We start from the raw sequence: 15,000 nt of genomic DNA, 5'->3' as shown, positions 1-15,000 counted from the left end.
TATTATTATTATTATTATTATTATTATTATTATTATTATTATTATTATTATTATTATTATTATTATTCACAATTTTGCAACTAGAGTGTTGTTCTTAATATAATATTGTTGTATAATATTAGTGGAGAACCTGCAATATTTGTGAGGAAAAAAAGGTTATTACGAACAGGCACTCATTTATTTTGATTGTTATTCTAAATGTATTGTGGAAATCAACATAGATAGAGACGAATCTTTTGAGCCATTCACGATCAATGTCGGTCCAATAGGCGTGCGCAAATAAATCTGGGAACAGGGCGGCCAGATGGCGATTCCCAACATCAAATTACTGGCTGATCATTATGCCCGAGAAAAAATTTTAGATAACAACTTGAGTTAATGGGAGATGATGGTTTGCAAGTTACTCCTATACAAATCTGTAAAAAAAAAGTTTTTTCAAGTTTAGATTAATTTGTCATTAATTCTTTGTTCGTTGGCAAAAAGTTAACATGCGCTCTACGTATAAATGTTACCCCCAACCCTATAGATAGTATGCGCTTGGCCAAGAAGTTCACAACATTGCCATCAGGAAGTAACACTGACCGACACACAAAACTATATGTAACCATAAACTTTTATAGTCTGGTCACTACAGTTTAGTGAGAATTACTCATAAACGCGGATGGCATAATGCAATAACAAAGACCTGAGAGACGTCAACTTCATACTATCTATTGTTTTGAAAGAATAGATTATGTTGATAAACGAGAAGAACGAGTGATGACGTCATCAAATTTTGTGAAGGGCGATGGTGACTAATAATCGGTGTCTGACTGCCTAAGACAATCAAGAGTAAGGAATGATATTTTAATTAAGGTTTTGACACGCTTCAGCCAATTTATGTCCTGCGGGGCTGATCGATGAAAAAATCAACTGATCATGGCGTTTGCCCTATTGTAAAACAACTCTAGCTACATAAATATCGCTTAAAACCAATACCGCCTGAGTTGTGAAAAAAGGATGAAATAAAGACTAACACTGTTTTCACTTTTAGCGAATAGAATATTAAAAATGTCGTGGTATTCAGTTGATATTATTATTTTTATTATTATTACTATAATAATCATAAATATTGTTGTTTTCATTATTATTATTATTATTATTATTATTATTATTATTATTATTATTATTATTATTATTATTATTATTATTATTATTATTATTATTATTATTATTATTATTATTATAATTATTATTATTATTATTATTATTATTCTAATCATCATTATCATTATTGTTTTCTTGTTTGTTTTTTGGGGTTTTTTTTTTCAATTTTGTTGTTGTTGTTGCTGTTATTATCATTATCATGTATAGAGGTCTTACAAGGGGTGCAATCTATCAGTAATTTAGTTCAAGGGGAAATGGACTATGATATCAGTTAACGAAGAAGAAAAACGTCATGGAACGAGATTGGGTAAGAAATATAGTTTTATATATATAAAATATATATATATATATATATATATATATATATATATAGATAGATAGATAGATAGATAGATAGATAGATAGATAGATAGATAGATAGATAGATAGATAGATGGATGGTTGGACAGATATAGAGAGATAGAGAAAAGACAAAAGTGTGAGAAAGTAAGAGCGAGTGAGGGGATAGAAGGCGAGGAATGAAGTGTTTGTGTGGGTTAGAGAGAGGAAGATAGATAGATAGATAGATAAGAATATATATATATATATATATATATATATATATATATATATATAGATGGATGGATGGGTGGATATATATAGGGAGAGAAAAGACAAAGTTTGAGAAAATAAGAACGAGTGAGAAAATAGAAGAAGATGGATGAAGTGTTTGTGTGGGTTAGAGAGAGGAAGATATTTTATATATATATATATATATATATATATATATATATATATATATATATATAGATAGATAGATAGATAGATAGATAGATAGATAGATAGATAGATAGATAGATAGATAGATATATAGATAGGTAGATAGATAGGTAGATAAAAGGATACATAGATAGATAGATTAGATAGATTATATCGTTAAATAGATAAATGGATAGATTAATAGATAGATAGATAGATAGATAGATAGATAGATAGATAGATAGATAGATAGATAGATAGATAGATAGATAGATAGATAGATAGGTAGATAGATAGAAACATAGGCATACAGATAGATAGATAGTATATGCAATGAACGTTTAGGACCTTTTATAAGCATAAATAATTATAGGGAAGCTGGTAAGAAAAAATGGATTTATTTCGAAAAAATAAGTGAACAGTTAACTGTAATACTCCAGAATTACAAATGGGTTGAATAATAACCAAAAAATATCTAAATAAAAGAAGCTGATTTAGTATATTGATTATTTAAATTATTTAAATTAATATACATGGCTGAAATAAAAAAAACAACAGATGAACAAGTATTTAGGTTGGTGCTGAATACATGAAATAAATAAATTAATGAATGAATAAATGTGTGATTGGGTAAATAAATGAATGGATGAAAAAAACAATTAAAAGTTTGCGTCTTCTACAGACAAAACGACTAACATCAAATTCTTATGATATATAATAAAAATCTGAAAGAAAGTGTTAGTATAATTAAGAACATTAAGAAATAGAAAGTTCTCTGGAAGCTTGAAATGTTATATGTTTCAAATTAAGCGTTGATTAGTTGAACTTCACTTGTGACTCATCGTCTCAATGGGGTATAATGTTGAGGTGAACCAGAAAACGAAAAATCAATATTGATCTACAATAATGTAAAATATAGCATTTCACCTTTAAACGCTATGATAATCTTTATCCTTTATTCTAAATAAAACAAAAACTATTGGCACAGGCCGTAAACATAATATTTTTATACATTCAATTTTTACCATCTAAATCGTCCCGACTTAATACCGTGTTGAGGTGATGAGGCACATATTTTAAAAGGTATCAAATTAAATAAGCTAACTGTAAACAATCCTCATGATACTTGAATACAGAGATCAATTAATTTTAAGAATACATTTATTCATAGCATTTTAAGATTTTCAATTGCATGCATTAATAGTGATATTGTAACAATGCGAGTATTAATCACTGCGTGGTGAGCCTGTTACTTATCCTCGTTGAGTTAGAGATTAATATTCTTATGTGCAAAGGTCTTTACCCAGGGACAAAAGATTGGTGACAGGTTTCTGACCGCGATGAATACCGCTTGACTATGTAACAGAAAAATCTATAACTCTGTCACAAATACCAATGTAATTTCAAATGTTGGAGGTAAAAATTAGGATTAATGATATTTTGTAAATAGAAAAAAAAACATTTGCTTGAAATCATAATTGTTACTATTTATCTATTGTAATGATATAATAAAAAGAAGATAATAATAATATTGATAATAATGATAATAATAATAATAATAATAATAATAATAATAATAATAATAATGATGATGATGATGATGATGATGATGATAATAATAATAATAATAATAATAATAATAATAATAATAATAAAATAATAATAATAATAATAATAATAATAATAATAATAATAATAATAATAATAATAATAATAATACTAATGACAATAATAATAATGATAATAATCATAATATTGATAATAATAATAATAATAATAATAATAATAATAATAATAATAATAATAATAATAATAATAATAATAATAATAATAATAATAATAATAATACACAAGTAAATCACACATAGGTTACAACGGGTGCTATATCGAGGAACATGTCATAGCCTCCCCAGTGGTTTGAACAATAAACCACAATAATGACGTGACGATAACACGAACGTGAACACAATATTCGTAAAAATCTATTGTTGGTTTTAATGATAACACAGAAAGTGTCCAACCGTGTCAATGCAGTGTTATGGCGGGGTAAATTTGGTGATGAAAATCTAATATCAAATCTAATAAATAATATTTCCAACCGTCTCAACGCAGTGTTATGGCGGGGTGACCTTGGTGATGAAAATCTAATATCAAATCTAATAAATAATACGTTCAACCGTCTCAATGCAGTGTTATGGCGGGATGACCTTGGTGATGAAAATCTAATATCAAATCTAATAAATAATATGTTCAACCGTCTCAATGCAGTGTTATGGCGGGGTGACCTTGGTGATGAAAATCTAATATCAAATCTAATAAATAATATTATTTCCAACCGTCTCAACGCAGTGTTATGGCGGGGTGAACTAATCTAATATCAAATCTAATAAATTATATTTGAGTTTAAATGAAGCTCTTTACTGATGAGAGTGCCTTAGATTTCGTCAACTTCAAGTTCCGGCAACTGTTGTACTTAGCTTCCCTGACTTCGGACAGAGTTGCATATACGAGATGGAAGTCGGTTTGGACGAATTCAACCCCTCGAAACTGGTGGAGAATTTACCAGGCTTTTCCACCAGAAAGAAGAGATATTGGGTGGCAGCCAATCAATCGGCTTCGGTCCAGAACCTGCTTAACAGCATGTTCTCTACATCAGTGGGGACTTGCCATCTGTCCAACATGTACCCGTTGAGGTCAAGAGTCAGAAAACCGCAGAGCATCTAGTAGAACGGTGCGTTGTGACGAAGCTTCCGGGGGAGTTTGCGAGGTTGCACGATTGAGGTACGGAATTTGCTTCCTGGATAGCAGATCGTCATAACCTAGTAGTGTGAGCACCATAAGAAGCTGGTGTCAACTTTAAAAAAAAAAAAAATATCATGTTATCTAATTCCTATTGTTTTAAATTTAAACTTAGTTTTCTTCGCCAGGATAGTTTTATTTTTATCTTCGTTTTAATTCCCAACATGATATCACTTTGACGACGTGGGTTACATTATCAATGAGAAAAGCCGTCCTTAAACGGTATTTATGTCGAAATGAAATTGATACTAAAAATAGAATTTGAAGTCGAGACGTGATGTAAATACTTAAAATCATCATTGTTACTATTCAGATGTTAATATCTAGACATCTCTTAAAATTCAATATTATACGATTGTTTCATTTTTTTTTTTTCATTTATTAAACGATTAATTTTTATACAAACACATGTCAAAAGAATCTAAATAGAGATAATTTTACCGCGAATAATATTGACTATGACACTTATTTTTGTATTAGATATAATTACCAATATTATCATATTAAAATGAATTTTATTTATATAACTTTGATACATTATATTATGCACGAACGTTTTACAGAGCATTTAACGGTTATAAAAACATATTAACGCTTAAACGATGCGATACGATATCAGCGAGCTTGCGAAAATTGAGCTAACAATATGATAACGCCGTTTAAACAACAAAAAACTGGCAGCACTTGCTCCTACCTCAGATCGCTCACTTTCCATAGCAAATAATAGAAAAATTTACCATAAATATGTAGTTGTTAGGTGGCAAAATAAGCACATACTGATAAATATTCGATCACGCATCAAATACTGTCAAGATTGTCATATATTATGAAACAAATGGTGACATTTATCAAAATTACTGTGGGTCTATTTTTAGACCACGGTAAAGTTAATTATACAAAATTTAAGCGCTTGTATGAACAAAACAAGAACTATTTGGACCCTGATTTTCAGTATAAATTTGCCATATCTGATGAATTTATGTAGTATAACATTCTTTTTGTACATGTTTGTTTTTACTAAAAGTGCATTATCTACAAACGGGAGACCTATTTCGTGCTGAATGTATTCCTGCTTCAAAAGTTCCTAAATCACCAGCCTTGAATGCGAAACCAAACGATACAAACGGTTTCAATTTCAGTGTTTGAGTGTGTTGTGTATTCATTGTAAAGATTTGGTTCAAAATTAACCCGTAATAGATTTCGGGTCTTTAACGTTGGATGTCCATCTCGAATGCTTTATAGATTTGTTTTCATCTCTACGATTCAGTTAGTAATTTGACTAACAGTCACTAGCTTCACTCTACGATCACACGTTGACGTTTCCTTAAAATTGAGCTTTTATATAGCGCAATATCCACTAAATGTGCTCACAGTGCTTTTTTACAAGAGGTCCCTGACCAACAGCAACACGTAACATGTGGAACGAGGCATGACGCCTGTTTGGGATAATACAATTTTTTTTCTGACAACGGCCAGGTACTCATTTTACACCTGAGTACGGTGAGATAATGTGACCAAAGAGCCTTTTCCAAGGACTCAACTATGCGCCGAGCGAGGCTCGAACCCAGGACCCTCCGAACCGAAAGCGAGTGTCATACCACACGCCTTCACTCAAATTTGCTTCCTGCTCATGCAGTGATTGATTGGGATACTTTTTGAGAGAAGACACTTTTTATTAATAGATGGATTATGGGTTTTTTAAATTGGCAATAGTTGCTCAAAAAGAAAATGATAGGATTTTCCATTGGGAGGGGCGGAATAATATTATACTAACAAATATTTGAAAATTTAGTATAAATAAGAATTTGATGATAGTCGTTTTGATTGTAGATTGATTCATCGATTTTTGTTGATAAGCGGAAACCCGAAACGTCTCAATTATCTAATAATAATAATAGTAGTAATAATAATAATAATAATAATAATAATAATAATAATAATAATAATAATAATAATAATAATAATTTTTATTATTATTATTATTACTATTATTATTATTATTATCATCATCATCATCATCATTATTATTATTATTATCATCATCATTATTATTATTATTATTATTATTATTATTATTATTATCATCATCATCATCATCATCATCATCATCATCATTATTATTATTATTATTATTATTATTATTATTATTATTATTATTATTATTATTATTATTATTATTATTATTATTATAAATCACAATTCGTTCATGGACTTGAAGCTTCTGTTCGATTTGACCTTTGTTATTGAAGTATAGCCGTACAATTTAAATGAAAATGAATGTTTTTCTTATTGAGAATGATCGTGCACGTCGTTTCTTAGATCTGCAAGGAAAAAATAATTCAAATAATGTTAATCTGATCATTGTCAAATATCGATGCTATGCAGTTAGCTACAATACTCACAACATCCGCCAGCCGGATATAAAATACCATTACACAAAACTTTGTGTAATCGTTTGATTGATAACGGTTATTCAGTGACAGCTTGTCATCAAAATGGCGGTTAAAAAAACAATTTCGAAGAGCTGAGTGACGTCAAGTTCTTTCTTTCTATAATAATGATTAACTTCACCTTGTATACCCCATCATAATACTAGACAGACACGGTAGGTCATATATTTAACATTGAAAAGACTATGACCTACTATTGGAACGTTTAACATTTTAAACATGTATCTATATGAACACATTCAAATGACGAGCTATTGTACAATAAAACAATAATGATATTATAACATCTACAAAACATTATATATACTTATATAATATTAATGGCTAATGTGAACAGTGAACAATGATTACAGTGGCAGCGCATTAAATGTTAGACAGGTGTTAGTTGTGACAAAGTGAACACTACATCATTAGCTCTGCCTGGTTAGTCACACAGCCTACACCACAAAGTTATTTACTCCACGATGATGGCTGACTTACCATATACTGATGCAAAGAAATATAATTAGCATGCATTAGTCAAAATACATACATACATACATATATATATATATATATATATATATATATATATATATATTGAATCGTGTTGGATACAAATATGGTAAGAATAGTGCTCGACATGTAGCAATGGCGCGAATTATTATTATTATTATTAAAATAATAAATATTAAAATTATATATATATATATATATATATATATATATATATATATATATATATATATATATATATATATAAATGATAATCAAATAAAACTCCCATTAATCTTCCCCAAGGGAAAATTTGTCATTAGGGTTTATTGTTCCAAGAGGAAGACTAGAATAAACCAGACGATAGCTACAGTGCAGCGCCGTGAAAAGCGACTAAGGCATTCCATGAAGGAATATAGATAATCCATCAAACAAGATGTCTAATGTCAACAGGAAATCGCGCAAGTTGTCCGAAGTGAGCAAATTGGGGGTTAATCGTCTTGTCACCCAAGGAGTAAAAATGAAAGTGCCTGAAGCGGGGCTCGTACCCGAGATTGCCGGGTAACAGTGCAATGCCTTAACCACTCGACCCCTTTCCCCTGCTCCTATTCTTATATCTACTAAGTGAATATCTTTGAATAAAGGTTAATATAACAGCTTTGTTATAAATAATGAAATACCTTACCAGTTACGTTTCGAGCTCGAACACACTTCTTCAGCTAAATTAATTATCTTTCGAAAAAAATATACAAAAATCAGAATATTTTAAAGCAGTTTACTGCCAGGCTCTGGAACAGCTCGTATTTAAAAATTTGGCCAGAAAACTCGTCCTTCAAAAATCGACCAGTTTAAATGACCGTCATTTTTGTAAAAATTCTCAAACCTGGTACTTTGACATGTCTTCCTTAAGTCCCAAGTCTGAGAGTTTTTGCCAAGACGAGGGTCATTTAAATCGATCGATATCTGAAGGACGAGTTTTCTGGCCAAATATTTAAATACGTGTTTCTCAAGAATCCGGCACTTCACTTGCTAATAAAGGGTAGATAGTAAATAATGCTGTGTACTGACAAAACATCGTTTCTTCATTTTGGCTGGAAACCTTCTATGTCCAATGTAACCCTACGTCTTAACTCTCGCTCCTTACCGGCTATTTTTCAGGATTTTTCATGAATCGTCATACACAGAAATAGACTTTTCAAGCACTTTGAGCTTGTTTAGATACGGGGTAAGGCAGTATATAAATACCATTTATTATTATTATCATCATCATCATCATCATCATCATCATCATCATCATCATCATCATCATCATCATCATCATCATCATCATTATTATTATTATTGTTATTATTATTGTTATTATTATTATTATTATTATTATTATTATTATTATTATTATTATTATTATTATTATTATTATTATTATTATTATTATTATTATTATTATTATTATTATTATTATTATTATTATTATTACTTTTTCAACACAAACTCAAAAAGTACATGTTAACATAATTTTACTCTGGAAAACAAGCTCTATAAATCAGCATTAAGATGATATAATTTAACAAAGAATTTCTTTTTCTTCAAATTTTGAAAGGTACAAAACAAATTTGGATATTTATTGTATTGTAACGAATGTGACGATTTTCCTATAGCTGGTAAGGATAGGGTTAACCCTCTCTCTTGCACATCATGGAATTTAAAGTATAAGAACAGTGTGTTCTAGAGCATGCTTTGCTAAAGATATTGTGCATCGCAAGAATTTTACTGCTATTAGATCTATATCTGAGTGATAAAAAATCTAATTTTGTGTTAGTTGGGTGTGAAGTTTTGGGGAAAATTGTCCTGAAATGGCTGGTAAGGAGAAGGTTAAAGCGTTATTATGCTGGGATAAAGTTTGTGGTGATGGAAATTGAATGTACATCCACAACAAATATGGGACTCTGGGTTAATTTGTGTTCGTGATAATACTGAATAAATATAATTTCTTTCATTCCAATAGCCTTAGAGTTCGTATTGCTTATCAATTTCACTCAACAATATTCAATTTTTAGGGTTCAATAATTTATCCCGACATAATACCGTTTTAATACGGTGGTTAACAAATGTGATCAATTGTCTCCCAGCAGTATTTATATGTCGGCGTCATCCTAATGTTCAAAATTTAATGTTAAAATTGAAAAAAAAAAAACAAACAAGAAAGAAAAAGAAAAAAAAAATAGAGCATTTATATAGCAGACAGCATCCCCTTTACAAGGGGCTACTAACTAACAGCAACATTTAACATGTAGGACGATACATGGCGCTTGTTAGGCTATACTCCATTATCTTTCGACTTAGACAACGCTGTTAATGACCAGCATGTGCTCAGTTTACACCCGAGTACGGTGAGAGAATGCCAACATAATAAATACCAGATTGATGGGATGGGTCACAAAGGTGTCTCGCTTAACCCTCTCCTTACCAACTATAAGACAATCGTCACCTTCGTTACGATAGAACCAACATTTTTCTTATTTAAATTTCTGTTGTGCATCATAACATTTATTTTTAATGAACAGTGTGTTGTAGAGCATGTTTTGCTAAAGAAATTATATATGGCAAGAATGTTACTGCTATTGTGTTTGAGTGATAAAAAAATCTATTTTTGTGTTAGTTGGGTGTGAGGTTTTGGGGAAAATCCTGAAAATGTCTGGTAAGGAGGGGGCTAATAGAATTTAAAATGTGTTTTGTCAGTGCATTGCATTATGGGAAATCCAATCAATGTAGCAATGTGTGTAGTGTGGAAGACAAATGAATCTTACCGCATCTCTCTTGCTGATTCTACTTGTCTGTAACCGTGTGCTTTTGTCTGTGTGTCCTGGGGAAAGAAAAGGTAAACACTATGATGTGGATTTATTGTTTATCATAAGACCCCTCATAGTAATCTTTATTTAAAGCATGATCATGTTTTGACTTCTATATATTCTGATCGCATGACATGTGAAAAAGTTCTAGCCAGCATGAAAAATAAAAATTACTGATTTTCTTTGTTTAGAACCACGATGGCCGCCGTTGCTGGACGACGTGACATCAGACTATTGAATCCAATTTCTGTTGTGGATTTGCTGCAGTGAATGCAATTTATGGACGACTACTGCTAGCCTGCTCATTAACGTTAGTGGAGACAGCATCGGTTTCAGTAGCGTACTTTACTCACCTAACAACTTTTCGAATGCCACCTCACGAGTCACCATAAACACGTTTCAGCCGTTTATGAATGTTTACGGGTGCACATCTCTCTGTAGTATGAAACCGTAGCCATCGTAAAGTTATAGATAGTTCGAAGATGACGTCACTCAAGCCTTTGTTGTTATATTTTGCCATCCGCGTTTGTGAGTTATTCTCACTGAACTGTATTAACCAGACTATAAAAGTTCATTATTACACAGAGTTTGTGTGTTGGTCCGTTATACTTCCGGATGGCAATTTTGTGAACTCCTTGGCGAAGCGCATTCTATCTAAAGCCTGACACTGACCAAAACAATGACGTCAAAATGCCAGTCTTTCGCCACAAAAGAAAATAAATCGTGAAATGTACTCAATAGTTCAACCAATGAAATAACTTGTTTCCTTGAGCTCTACTAACGACAACTCACTAGACGCTACACAAACCGAAAAAAAAATGACGTCAAACTGCCAGTCCGAGGGTTCTAGTGTTAGATGTTAACGATGGCTACGATGAAACTCAGTCACAGGTCACAGCACGCTATTTATTGCATTTTTTGGAAGGGAAAGATGGGGGGGGGGGGGTGATTTCTTCGTCCGACATGCTGAAGTTAAGGTTCTTTTAAATAAGATAATTTAAAATCAAGAAATAGCCGCTAAACAAAACTGTTACCTAATAGAACGTAAATTATCCACATTTTGATCTATCGTGTATAATGATGAGTTAAGTAAAATCTGAAATATTAAATAGGTGTCAAGTCACTTCAGTCAAGCGTAATAATTATAACAACCCTTTTGTAGTCTCTAATAGGAAAAAAACAGTCAAGCTGATGTTTGCTTGGAAAACGTTGTAAAGCGCTTTGAGCACGTTAAGTGGATAACATTGTTATATATCGAAGTGTACTTATTTGATAACCCTAATTGTTATGGGCTCATTGTTGTAATGAAAATACTCTCGAACCAACGCAACATTTTTCCACTTCAACAATTCAATGTTATAAAGAGCCCATAATTACATTCGGTTATTGGATCTGCAAATATTATGTGCATGTTACAATATATATACATGCTCTTTTAACCGCATAGAGTAGGAAATTATCATGATTATGCGCTGTAGAAATGCTAGATTATTATTATTATTATTATTATTATTATTATTATTATTATTATTATTATTATTATTATTATTATTATTATTATTATTATTATCATATCATCATCATCTATTATTATTATTATTATTATTATTATTATTATTATTATTATTATTATTATTATTATTATTATTATTATTATTATTATTATTATTTATTATTATTATTATCATTATTATTATCATTATTATTATTATTATTATTATTATTATTATTATTATTATTATTATTATTATTATTATTATTATTATTATTATCATTATCATTATTATTATTATTATTATTATTATTATTATTATTATTATTATTATTATTATTATTATTATTATTATCATTATTATCATTATTATTATTATTATCATTATTATTATTATTATTATTATTATTATTATTATTATTATTATTATTATTATTATTATTATTATCATTATTATTATTATCATTATCATTATTATTATTATTATTATTATTATTATTATTATTATTATTATTATTATTATCATCAGTATATAAGTAGTATTATCTCCACAGCGGGATTCGAACCTCTGCATTCCGGAAACCAGTACCGTACTATTGGATTACAAAGCAGCACAGCAATAAATAGCATCTTGCTTTTATTGATTTAAGTTTAACACGAGCTACCTTATGCAAAGGGACCATGAGCCGGAGACCGTTAAGACAGCCATGGTCCGTCTTCCAGGCGAATCGGAAATGAACTTGTCAACCATATCTTGCAAATCCGATTAGAGATGGATTAGTAAACATGTGCGAAAATTAGATGGACCAATCAGATTTTGGATTCTCTATCCTTATCACGTGACCGGGTCACTTAATTACCTCCTACATACTATTATTATTGATTCTATTTCGTCTGAGAAGCAGTAAGTGAAGTTTTACCCGAAAAGAAGGTAAGCTTTTATATAGCGCAATATCCACTAATCGTGCTCAAAGCGCTTTACAAAGGGGCCCTTGGTAACAGTAACACGTCATATAAAGAACGAGACCCGACGCCTGTTGGGCGATAATACAATTTTTTTCGACAGAAACAACACTGTTAACGGCCAGGTACTCATTTTACACCTGAGTACGGTGAGATACTATGAGTAAAGAGGCTTTTCCAAGGACTTAGCTACGTGCCGAGCGAGACTCGAACCCAGAGCCTTCCGATCTGAAAGCGCGTGTCATAATACAAGACCACATAGCCGCACAATTGCCTCGATTTTTACAAATTCCTTGAATTTGTTGAGATTCTCTAAAACTCCTACACTTGGTTTATAGTAAGATCCAATAAGAAGGTGGCTATTTCTCTGTAGTTTTACTTTGCCTAAATTACTTCACATCGCCTTGTAATCGACTGGGTGGGGTTCCTGACCTCCCATAGTGGGCAGGGAGGTACTTACTGCGTCTTCTATCCCCCTATATCTGTTTTCCAACTTGCTTTCTGTCTTTGTCTTGGAATGAGATTACTTGGTTTTGTCCTGGTCCTGGTCGGATGCCCTGGCTGCGAGGGGAAACAGTTGAATGTATAGTTATAGATATGGGAGATGATATTTTTTTTCTTGTAAATCATTTCTCTGTTATGCACTGTATTATGTTTTCTTTATATTATATATGTAAAGCATTTGAGTGTATTCCTCTTAGTGGTGCCCTGTGCTTGTGTCTGGATGAGACTTTTAGTGATCTCAAACTAAGTACATTGATAGTGTGCTTTTGGAATCTACATCTGTTTCCTATTTGAACCAATTCCCCTTTGTCTTACCTTTTCTTGGGTGCTTTAAATGTAATTTTAGAACTTTTTACTATTATATTTTATTCCTTTTTACCGGCGCTGAGATGACATTAATGTGTTGCAAGCGCCGTAAAACCCTTAAAAACAAAACAAACTTGTAATCGAGATTTGGTACCTCTGTGCATACGAGACTATCACTGCATATAGATAGAATGCGCTTGGGTAAGGAGTTCACAACATTGCCATCCGGAAGTATAAAGGACCAACACACAAAACTGTGTAACCATGAACGTTTATAGTCAGGTTAATACAGTTTAGTGAGAACAACTCACAAACGCGGATGGCAAAAACAATAACAAAGGCCTGAGTGACGTCATCCGCATACTATCTATACCGATAAGAAGATATCTAGAACGCCATCCCCGATTCTGTTTCTGTCCTTCCTTATAATCTTAAAATTTGGTGATTCACGGATAAAGAACTTAAAGAGGCTGGCCTAACCTGGAACATCATCGGTGTCCATGCAGCCGACGGAGAGAAATGGAAGTCTATCGTAGGTGCCTTATGGCCTGAAGAGGATTAAGTAAGTAAAAAATTCAAAATAAATATGACCGGCCCCTCAAAACGGTAATATAAAAATAAAAATAAATAAAATTTCCTTTATTCATACCCATGGAATAAATAATATGAAATTGAATGTACGCTTCAATTTTATTACAAGAACATATCAAATGAACGTTTCAGATTTCCCGTTTATCAACAGAACAGAATGAATGAAACATTACAGATGAATGAGATGTGGTAGTGGCGTGGTTACGATGAATAAACAAAACCAATGGGGAAATTTGTCTTTAGGGTTTATTCCAAGGGAATACTGGATTAACACATGCGTCAGCCGAGGAGCCGCGCCGCAAAGTGAGTTAGGGCGAAACATTATAAATTTATAATCATATATGTAAGACTTATGTCGACATATTTAATATTTGCATTCTATTAACCCTCTCCTTACCAACCATAGGGAAATCGTCACATTCGGTACGATTCAACCAGCACTTTTATCATTCAGATTTCTTTTGTAAATCACACAATTTAAATACAAATGTTTTATTATAGCTATAAAACGTGGCGCTGTGTTGTAGAGTTCATTTTACTGATCAGTATTATGCATAGAGTGTATTTGTTGCTTTTCTGTTTGAGTAAGAAAAAACTATTGTGTTGGATGGGTGTGAAATTCGGGGGACAAAATTCTGAAAATTGCTGGGAAGGAAAGGGTTAAGAAGATAAAATCTGGATTCTTATG

The 15,000-nt window shown here is 31.3% G+C and overlaps 1 protein-coding gene across 18 annotated transcripts in view; it reads right to left on the bottom strand.

The window, feature by feature from the left end:
• Window positions 1–15,000, bottom strand: part of LOC144978325 (uncharacterized) — a 165,986-nt gene that overhangs the window by 46,144 nt on the left and 104,842 nt on the right. For all 18 annotated transcript variants that reach the window (XM_078924208.1, XM_078924201.1, XM_078924200.1 and 15 more), the window contains one exon: window positions 10,415–10,470. In XM_078924208.1, the coding sequence (XP_078780334.1) occupies window positions 10,415–10,470 (56 nt within the window). The remainder of the gene's footprint in view (window positions 1–10,414; window positions 10,471–15,000) is intronic.

Source organism: Berghia stephanieae, chromosome 8, assembly GCF_034508935.2.
Source record: "Berghia stephanieae isolate SIO BIC M18660-M18661 chromosome 8, UCSD_Bste_1.3, whole genome shotgun sequence".
NCBI classification, from domain to species: domain Eukaryota; kingdom Metazoa; phylum Mollusca; class Gastropoda; order Nudibranchia; family Aeolidiidae; genus Berghia; species Berghia stephanieae.
Note: the sequence above shows the minus strand (reverse complement) of the source record. Positions and strands in the feature narration are given on the sequence as shown.